Source organism: Triticum urartu, chromosome 5A, assembly GCF_056163025.1.
Source record: "Triticum urartu cultivar PI428250 chromosome 5A, HENAU_Tu73, whole genome shotgun sequence".
Lineage (NCBI taxonomy): Eukaryota > Viridiplantae > Streptophyta > Magnoliopsida > Poales > Poaceae > Triticum > Triticum urartu.
This window is the reverse complement of record NC_141877.1, coordinates 10,942,686-10,953,547: the sequence shown is the minus strand read 5'-3', so window position 1 is coordinate 10,953,547 and position 10,862 is coordinate 10,942,686. Positions and strand designations below refer to the sequence as shown.

The 10,862-nt window shown below is 52.2% G+C and overlaps 1 protein-coding gene across 1 annotated transcript; it reads left to right on the top strand.

The window, feature by feature from the left end:
- Positions 1 to 8,938: 8,938 nt before the first annotated feature.
- Positions 8,939 to 10,206, top strand: LOC125506610 (agamous-like MADS-box protein AGL61). The gene has a single exon (XM_048671403.2). The coding sequence runs from the start codon at positions 8,962 to 8,964 to the stop codon at positions 9,952 to 9,954; it is 993 nt and encodes a 330-aa protein (XP_048527360.2). The 5' UTR covers positions 8,939 to 8,961; the 3' UTR covers positions 9,955 to 10,206.
- The last annotated feature ends 656 nt before the right edge of the window (positions 10,207 to 10,862 follow it).

Below are 10,862 nucleotides of genomic sequence, written 5' to 3'. Positions count from 1 at the left end.
TTTGTCCGCCCATATAAAGGGATAAGGATTCACCTTTCTATCCACGCCTTCTTCCTCCTCTGCTCATCTGCTCCCGCACACTCGAGCTCTAGCGCCCAAGTCCTCACTTCCATCTCAACCTTCTCCAACCATGTCCGGAGCGGGAGGCAAGTGGGTGGTCTCCTCCGTCACGGAGGGAGACGTCAAGAAACTGAGGAGGGCCAGATACCTGCCCGACGATATCGCGCGCCGGCTCCCAGATGAGGGACAGCTCATCCCCACCCCCGAGCCCCATGAGAGGGTGGTATTCCTCACCCATTTCCTCCACGGACTGGGATTCCCTCTCCATCCCTTCGTCTGGGGGCTCATGTTTTATTACGGCCTGGATTTCCACGATCTGGCCCCGAACTTCATCCTCAACATCTTGGCGTTCATCATCGTGTGCGAGGCCTTCCTCCGCATCAAGCCCCACTTCGGCTTATGGCTGAAGACCTTCAATGTCAAGCCGAAGGTAGTGAGCGGCCGCCAGGTGGAGTGTGGAGGCGCCATGGTGGGCAAGATGCCCAACATCACATGGCTCGAGGGCACCTTCGTGGACACCATAAAGGGGTGGCAATCATAAAGGGGTGGCAATCGGGGTGGTTCTATATCACCAAGCCGCGCGACCCCGCATGGGTAGCGGCCCTCGAGTTCCGATCTGGCATCCCCATGCGGCTCACCTCCTAGAAAGAGAAGGGCCTGTCCTGGGGTAATTCAAAAGAGCTGACCGGACTCCAGTCATGTATTCAGAACATGGTGGATAAGAAGCTCAAGCTTGTCAACATAGTCCAGGTTATGCTTGTCCGCCGGATACTCTCGTGCCAACAACGGGAGTTTACCTTGTGGGAGTTCAATCCAGCGCAGCTCCGAACTCTGAACATGCTCTTCGACACGACTCATGAAGATGCCTGGACGGTGCTGTTCAAGGGCGCCGCGGTCCCTCCCCCCATTACTGAGGATTGCGGATTCAGTGCGAAGCGCCACGCCAGTGCGGTAAGTTGTTTTACCTTTCACAGGATACTTGTTTTCTGTATAGATTGATTCTATGTGGGATCTAAACTCCCGTGCCGTTAACAGGACTGGCAGAAGATGGCTGGACAAATCGACTGTCCGGCTCCCTTGCCCGAAGGCCCTGCCCCTTATAAGGTGCCGGAGAAGACCCAGAAGGCCAAGGGAGCTCGAAAGAGTTCCCGATGCCAGGCGTCCTCGGACTCACCTTCTGATGAGTCTGCGGCGCACTCTTCCCCTGAAGACGAGGAAGAGGAAGAAGAGGCTCCCCCACCGACTGGGGGAGACAAGAAAAGGAAGGCCGCCCCAACTGGGGAGGCCGGAGGGTCCAAGAAGGGAAGGACGCTCCTTCCGGACAGCTCTACCGCTGCCGACGAAAGTGAAGACGAGTGGTTGCCCAGGGCCAAGCCCCAAGGGAGATCGTAAGTATTCGGATACCAAAGTAACCCATAGGATTCCTTTGTCGCATTGCTTTCCCTAACGCCGAACTCAATTATGCAGGCCGCCCCGAGCCAATATCGAGGTATCCTCGGACGGCTCCCTGGGTGCGTCAGACATGGATAGCGATCCAGTCCCGACCGCCCCCTCCCCTCATCCAGCCAACGACGCCGAGGTGTTGTCTCAAGAGGCACCGAATCGGGGGGGACAGTCCTGGAGGTACCTCAAGGCGACCTTCCGGACTCCGGGAGCCGAGGGGACGGGGTCCCCGAGAGCTCCGAGTTTGGCCCTCAGCCGAACACCGCGCCGGACCCTCCAATGGCTCCGAGCTCGGGCAGGCGGTCCCCTTCTAAGGGGGGTGAGACGCCTGTGCCGATGACCTCTGTCCATCCAGAGGCGCCGGACACTATGTTGGAAGCGCTTCGCAGCGCTTCCATCGAGGAGGAGCACCGCACTATCATGAGTGCGGTGATCCAGAAGGTTCGGTCCGCCAAGAGCGGATTGACTGAAGCCTGTACTAGCCTTCTAACAGGCTTCGAGGTAAGTGTTTTAAAATGTAGTACAAATATTACCGCATAGACAGTAGCCCCTGATGCTTTGTTCGGTGTTCACAAAGAAAAGCCGAACAGAGGATCAAATAATATCACAGGAGTCTAATATAAGTATGTCAATATGCATATGCAGGCTTCGCTACTGGCGTCCGCCGCACTAACTACGGAGGTCGCCGTACTGAAGGAGGCCCTCGAGGGGTCCCAGAAAGAGCTCTGCCTCGCTAAGAGGCAGCTCGAGGAGAACAAGGTTAAGTAATACCCCGTCTATAGATGAGAAAAAGGACGCGATTGCTAAATGACAGGATCATTGTATGTTTGCCAGGGGCCACGACCGAGGTGGCGACCCTGAAGCAAGCGCTGTCACAGGCCGAAGAGAAGGCGGCCCAGGAGCGCACCGAGCGAGAGAGGCACGAGGCTCGGGTGGGCGAGGTGCAGCAAGAGCTCCAGGCTCTCGTGACGAAGCACGAGGCGTTGGAGCTTGACTTGAAGACGCGAGAGTCTGAGCTTGCCGCGGCCCGTGAGAGCGCGAAGAGTGCCAAGGCCGAGGCCCAAAAGGCCCTTCAGGAGATCGACGCGATAAAGAAGATAACGGCGGGTAAGGCTTTCTATATGCAAAGCAAGCATGTAAAAGTAAATTATCGATTACTTACCTGGATCCGGAGCTCTTCAAGAGCATTCGCAGATTTGCCCCGCAGTGTGTCTGATGCCGCACAATTTTACCAGGCCGAGGACGGTAGCTCGATGGAGAAGCTGTTCTGGTCTCAGCATATGCTGAGGCCGAACATCCGGTGCCGATGAGTGACCAGCTGAAGCAGATGGCCGAGCTACATAAGGCGGCCGATCAGGCCATGAAGGGATTCATAGTCCGGTTGTGGCCTGGCGATGCCCTTCCGAACAGCTTCTTTGGCCTGGTGAGGCGGCTTGTGGATGCCTGCCCACGGCTGGAGGTCGTCAAGCGATCCGTCTGCATTGAAGGTGCATGCCGGGCCTTCGCCCGTGTAAAAACGCAGTGGGTCAAGCTAGACACCGTGAAGCTGATCAAGGAGGGGCCGCCGGAGGGCAAGGAGCACCGCCACCCCGAGATGTACTACGAGGGTGTTCTGCCGGGCGCCCGTCTTATCACGGATGAGTGTTCACAAAATGTAATATTTGAATGAGACTTGCTCGTTTTTTATCCTGTGTGATGAAAACTTGTTTCATATGCGCTATGCAACGCTTGTGTGAATTTAAAATATTACCTTTTGTTTGGCTGTTTATCCAATCTGGGAGATGGCTAGTCCTCAGCTTCTGCCCCCATACCACGAGTGCTGGGGTGTTCAGGATAAACCTGAGCACTCTTGTTCCCATGTTTGGGTCCTTCGAGGGACGTGCTCAGCACAACGAACAAGGCAACCGGACTAATAATGCTTTATCACTCTCACTTAGCCATAGAATTCTATAATTTTAAATATCGGCAAAGCCCCTGGTATTCGGAAGGCCGAATTCGGGGTGCGATACACGCTTGTAAGCCGGACGGAGCCGGCCCCTCGCCCTAAGCGGCATAAGTCTTTAGGGACTTGAAAAACCTCGCCGAACAGCGACCAGTCTCTCGCCTTATCATGACAGTCAGTTTTAGCTTTCTCTACTAAGGTGCTCGGCCCGGCAGAACCGGGGCACAATCGCAGTAGTTCTCCTAGCGCTACCTTAGCCGATAGAGCGGAACGTAAGGTACCAAAACATAGGAGCCGGGCAAACCCAACATTTGACCAAAGACATGATTCGGAGCTGATGCATATAATGCCATAAGTTCGGGGTGCCGCACTTGTGAAAGTGTTCAGAATTTTCACACCATATTGTGGGTACGTTAGCCCCTGGTGCATTGGCCGTACCAGAGTGTACGGTTGCTAGGCGTCATTAATGAACACATAGATATGTATACATATAACAAAAATGCGATAATAGTCGTAATGTCATGCATTGTATATTAAAAAATTGCATTAAAGTAGAGTGATACAGATAGTGTAATAGGCGAAAGAGTAGGACTATGTCCCTTCCAAGGGCGAGCTAAGGAATTATATGAAATCTGTAATCCACCTGGGAATTCCGTAGTTGTCGGCCTCCTTGGTTGCTGTATCATGTGTTCGGCAATAGAGCTGCCGGACAGTGTTTCCAGAGATTGAAGTCCTGAAAGAAAAAGAAAAATAACCAAACGGGAAGCCCCTGGTGCAGTTTAGGCCGCGTTTTGGGGCGTGCCGTAGTTGTGCCCCCCTCCCCACCTATGCTCATGGTATTTTTAATGTGTAATTATGTATGCGCGGCACGAACAACGCCGTTGGGCTGGGATTGGGGTGGCCGCCGTATTGCTACGCGAGCTCAGATCGCGCCAGGCGGTCTGTTTGCCGATTGCCCCGAGCGCGCTTGAAGGTGTCCGGGCTTTGAAACGCCGAACTGGTAGATTGCCTTGAGAGGCTGCTTTGCGCTTTTGCTGCAAGGGCTGCGGTGTGCTCCTCTGTTCGGAGAGAGCGCTCTGTGTTTCCGTTGACTGTAATAACTCCGCGAGGTCCTGGCATCTTGACCTTGAGGTATGCATAATGTGGCACCGCATTGAATCTAGCGAATGTGGTTCGTCCGAGTAGCGCGTGATAACCACTGCGGAACGGGACTATATCGAAGATTAACTCTTTGCTTCGGAAGTTATCCGGGGATCCGAAGACCACTTCCAGTGTAATTGAGCCTGTGCAGTGGGCCTCTACGCCTGGAATGACGCCTTTAAAGGTCGTCTTTGTGGGTTTGATCCTTGAGGGATCTATACCCATTTTGCGCACTGTGTCCTGATAAAGCAGGTTCAGGCTGTTGCCGCCGTCCATGAGGACTCGAGTAAGGTGAAATCCGTCGATGATTGGGTCTAGGACCAGTGCGGCGAATCCGCCGTGACGGATACTAGTGGGGTGGTCCCTGCGATCGAAGGTGATCGGACAAGAGGACCAAGGGTTGAACTTTGGGGCGACTGGCTCCAACGCATATACGTCCCTGAGCGCACGCTTCCGCTCCCTCTTGGGGATGTGGGTTGCGTATATCATGTTCACCATCCGCACTTGCGGGGGAAACCTCGTCTGTCCTCCAGTGTGCGGCTGCCGGGGTTCTTCCTCGTCATCGCTATGCGGCCCCTTGTCCTTGTTTTCGGCGATTAACTTGCCGGCCCGCTTGAATACCCAACAATACCTATTGGTGTGATTGGTTGGCTTGTCTGGGGTGCCGTGTATTTGACACGAGCGATCGAGTATACGGTCCGAGCTGGACGGACCCGGCGTACTTTGTTTGAATGGCTTTTTCCACTGACCGGGTTTAGAGCCTTTGAATCTGGCATTGACTGTCGTATCCTCAGTACTTTTGTCGTTAATGCGGCGCTTATGCTTGTTGCGACGTGACCTGCTGTTTCCATCCTTGGTATCTGAGGTACCATGGTTCTTTGATATGTTGTTACTGCGAGCCAACCGGCTGTCTTCTCCCGCACAAAAGCGGGTCATGAGCGTCATGAGGGCTGCCATAGATTTTGGCTTTTTCTGACCAAGGTGCCGGGCTAGCCACTCGTCTCGGATGCTGTTCTTGAAAGCCGCTAAGGCCTCCGCATCCGGACAGTCGACGATTTGATTTTTCTTTGTAAGGAACCGAGTTCAGAATTGCCTGGCCGACTCCTCTTACTGCTGAATTATGTGGCTCAAGTCATCGGCGTCTGGTGGTCGCACATAAGTGCCCTGAAAGTTGTCGAGGAATGCGGCTTCTAGATCTTCCCAACAGCTAATGGAGTCCGGTGGCAAGCTATTAAGCCAATGCCGTGCTGGTCCTTTGAGTTTTAGTGGGAGGTATTTGATGGCATGTAAGTCATCACCTCGAGCCATGTGGATGTGGAGGAGGAAGTCCTCAATCCATACTGCGGGATCTGTTGTGCCGTCGTATGATTCAATGTTTACAGGTTTGAAACCTTCTAGGAATTGATGTTCCATTACTTCGTCTGTGAAGCATAAGGGGTGTGCGGCGCCTCTGTATTGGGCTATATCGTGACGCAGCTCGTATGGGTCCTGCCCGCTGTGTTCGGCCTGGCCGGATTTGCTTTTACTGTATCCGGCGTGACATTTACCGTCTCGTAGAGTGGTGCGCCCTCGTGATCCGTAGATTGATCTTGAATGCTTTGCTTTGTCCTCCAATATATCTCGCAGGTCTAGCGTATCTCCCGATGCCTTTTTATTTGGATGGCGTTGGGGTGGAGGCTGAGCTTTTGGCTGGAATGCCTCTTTATCGCGGCCACGAGGTGGCCGATCAGCCGTATCATACGCTTCTTCCTCCAATCGGGGTAGTAACCTGTGCCTTGGGTAACTCTTGGAGGGACGCTCGAGTTTATATTCCTCGGCTGCGAGGACTTCAGTCCATTTGTCAGCTAGCAGATCTTGATCAGCTTGAACCTGCTGTTGCTTTTTCTTCAGGCTATTTGCCGTGGCCATAAGCCTGCGCTTGAAGCGCTCTTGTTTGACGGGATCCTCTGGTACGGCGAATTCATCGTCGCCGAGGCTTGCCTCGTCTTCGGAGGGGGGCATGTAATTTTCATCCTCCTCTTCTCCGCCAGCCGCTCTCTCAGGAGAGCTGGCTCCTTCATCCTCCTGATCTAACTCTTACTGGAGGGGATTTTTGTTGTCTTCGGCGCTATCCGGAGTGTTATTATCTCCTGTGCCGGTATCGCCACTTTTGCGTTGGCGGGACTTAGAGCGGCGCCGCTGACGTCGGTGCTTGGGTTGCTTCTTAGAGGGGTCATCCTCCGCTATCTCGTCGCCGTTGCCTTCATTGGGTGTATCCACCATGTATATGTCATATGACGAGGTGGCTTTCCAATGCCCTATAGGTGCTGGTTCATGTTCGTCTCCTACATCGTCGTCCATACCGTCGATGTTTTCGGAGTCTAAGTCGAGCATGTCGGTTAAATCATCGACAGTGGCTACAAAGTGGGTGGTGGGTGGGTGTCGAATCTCTTCGTCGTCCGCATCCCAATCCTGTTGGCCATAATCCGGCCAGGGCTCTCCTGACAAAGAGAGAGACCTTAGTGAATTCAGAATGTCGCCGAAGGGCGAGTGCTGAAAGATATCCGCAGCGGTGATTCCATGATCGGCGCCCAATCGGATTCGATTGGAAGGGGCGCGGGTGGTTCGGGGTCCGGAGGAGAGTCCGGCACCTTAGAGTCACGGGCTGCGCAGAGGATTATGCTGGTGTTTGGCTCGATCGCCGTCAAGACTGCAGCTCCTGAGGCGGTGTCTAGCCACCCGTCCTCGATTGGCGCAGCTGGCTCCGAGCTAAGGGTCGGAGCTGATGCGGCCGCGGCCTCTGGGGTACCGTCCGATGGCAGAGCTAGGTCATACCCATCGCGATAGTGCGGCGCGCCCGGCTGTGGCTCGAATCCGTCGAAGATCAAGTCCCCACGGATGTTGGCCGTGTAATTCAAACTTCCAAATCTGACCTGCTGGCCAGGGGCGTAGCTTTCAATCTGCTCCAGATGGCCAAGCGAATTAGCCCGTAGTGCAAAGCCGCCGAATACGAAGATCGGTCCGGGGAGAAAAGTCTCACCCTGGACCGCATCGCTATCGATGATAGTAGGAGCCATCAAGCCTAACGGCGACAACACAGAGGAACTCTCAATGAAAGCACCAATGTCGGTGTCAAAACCGGCGGATCTCGGGTAGGGGGTCCCGAACTGTGCGTCTAGGCCGGATGGTAACAGGAGGCAAGGGACACGAAGTTTTACCCAGGTTCGGGCCCTCTTGATGGAGGTAAAACCCTACGTCCTGCTTGATTAATATTGAAGATATGGGTGTTACAAGAGTAGATCTACCACGAGATCAGAGAGGCTAAACCCTAGAAGCTAGCCTATGGTATGATTGTATGTTGTGATTGTTGTCCTACGGACTAAAACCCTTCGGTTTATATAGACACCGAAGAGGGTTAGGGTTACACAAGGTCGGTTACAAAGGAGGAGATATCCATATACGTATTGCCTAGCTTGCCTTCCACGCCAAATAGAGTCCCATCCGGACACGAGACGAAGTCTTCAATCTTGTATCTTCATAGTCTAACAGTCCGGCCAATGGAGATAGTCCGGCTGTCCGGAGACCCCCTAATCCAGGACTCCCTCACCGTTCATCAAATTAAAACGCATGTCTATGGTCAGGAAACTTAACCATCTTTGATTAACGAGTTAGTCAAGTAGAGGCATACTAGGGACATTTTGTTTTGTCTATGTATTCGCACATGTATCAAGTTTCCGGTTAACACAATTCTAGCATGAATAATAAATATTTATCATGATATGAGGAAATATAAATAACAACTTTATTATTGCCTCTAGAGCATATTTCCTTCAAGCACAAAATAACCATCAAAATCATCACATAATATGTACTCATCACCCTCCTCCATAGACTAGTCCTCACGATGGAATCAAGTGTCCATTGTATATCCAGGGTCGCTGAAGAGAACCAAATGTGCGGTCTCATGGTAGAGATCATAGGCGTAATGAACGTGCCAGCGTGTGACAGATGTCATTCTTTTTCTGGGCCAAGATCGATTCGTTTCCTACTAAAAATAGACACATGATAGGAAGGATCTCATGGCGCTCATTCTTAATCCTTACCTAATAAAAACACGCAATGAAATGGAAGGAAGCAATAAAATACCTTATTTGAAATACTGGATCGTACTGGCCGAGTTATGCTTATACGCGTGACAGGTCACATACACAGAATACTGAACAATACCTCTTTTCCAATAATGAGTTGCCAATTGTTTTAACGCCAGGGCTAGCCTAGCCCAGCGATTCCTCAATCCTCATCATCTTCTCTCGGCTTCTATATAAGCACATACGACCTTGAGACGTAGAAAAACACAAATCTATACCTGTTCTCCTCTTCCTTTCTCTAAGCGAGCAATGGCACCGAAGCGGAAGGGTGGCAATGGGCGGCAGAAGACCATCATGCGGCGGGTCGAGAAGGAGGGCGCCCGGCAGGTGTGCTTCGCCAAGCGCCGGCAAGGTCTGTTTAACAAAGCCAATGAGCTGGCGGTGATGTGCGGCGCCGAGGTAGCCGCCATTTCCTACTCACCCGGAGGCAATGCCTTCTCCTTTGGTCACCCCTCTGCTGAGGCCGTCATAGACCGCTTCCTGGCGGGCGGCGCGACGGGAGTCCTGAGCGCCACCGACAATAACAAGCTGAAGAATTTGCACCTGCAGCACGGCGAGCTACGCACGCAGCTGAAGGAGGTGAAGATGCGGAAAGAGTGCATAGAGGAGGCCATGGCAAAGAAGTGTGTCGTGGGGGACCAGATTGCGGTCTGGCTTAACCCCAAACTAGGTGACATGGGGGAGGAGGAGATGATGGCCTTCGCCGCCAAGCTGATGCCGGTGCGGGCCGCCATCTCTGAATGCGCAAACCAGGTACTCCTGGACCTGGGGATGGAGAACATCCTTCGCGCGCTCCAGGCGCCTGGGGTGCCACTGTCGCAACAGCTGATCGGTGGAAGTACCTTTGAGTTTGGTAGCACCAGCACCAACACTAGAATGGAGATGCAGCAGATGCATATGGCGATGCCTCCAACTCGAGGATTCGCCATAGGGATGGATATGCACCATATGCCAATGGCGATGCCTCCGCCGGGCTTGGCTTATGGCATGAATATGCAGCAGATTCTTATGTCGATTCCTCCACCATCCGGGTTTGGCGCTGGGATGGAGATGCAACAGATGGTTATGGTGATGTCGCCGCAACCAGAATTCGTCGCCGGGACGGAGAAGCAACAGGTGACTATGGCGATGCCGCTGCCGGAGTTCCCTGCTAATGTGGAGATGCCGCCACCCATGGGGATTGCCGCTGGGACAGAGATGGTGCAGCAGGCGACCGGGACGAACATGGGGTTCCCATACTGAGGAGAAGAAGACAAGATCCACATCGAGTTCTGAGTACGAGTGTGAGTCCGGGAGTGAGGGTATGAGTCCGTCTGAGTTAAACTATCCATTGACGCATCATATGCATCGATGGATGCCGATCTCTTAGTTCATTTGCAATCTAGTTATATTATTCATCATGCTTGCAGGTGATGATCCATCCACTTGTGTGGAAGATTCATTATCTTAGTATTAATGGCTTGCAATCTTTGTATTTGTGGTACCGTGGCAGAAAAGTAAGGAATGAAATACTATTAAGCCTTTTCTTTGGTTCTCTTTGTTGGCAACAACACAAGAATGAACTGTTATGTAGTCGTGAGTCTTGACCATTCCGGGAAAGAGAAATTTATATCCCCGTCCGAATTAAAAGTTTTTATAAGATATTTGTAGGACATGAGAATTGCATATATTTCGAAAGATTTGAAATATAGATAAAATTGTGGTGGTATATGTATGCATGAGTTTTTTTGGTTTTGTTTACAAAAGCATGTGTTCCTGAGCTGCCTATGTTGTGTTGGTTCGTTATAGAAATCCTAATTGTGCCATTCTTTTTTCATATTATGGTGACATCGAGAAGATGAGACATTATGTCTCTTTTAGTAATCTAGAAAAGGGCACTCGCAAAAATATGGCATGTAAAAAACAAGAAAAAGGGTTTGAAAACTTACTTCTACATAGTTAGGGTGGCCATTGTTTTCGCTTGGACGGTCACGAATGAAGCACGATTTGCAAGCATGCATCCATGCTTGGTTGGAGTGACCGGTGAGAATGGGGTGTCACCCAATTGGCTAGGCCCGTAAGGAGTGTAGCCTGTGTTCGAGCCTTGGCTGACGACTAGTGCTTAAAGGTTAAAAATATGCCTCTAAGGGTAAATCATGAATGGTCTCGTC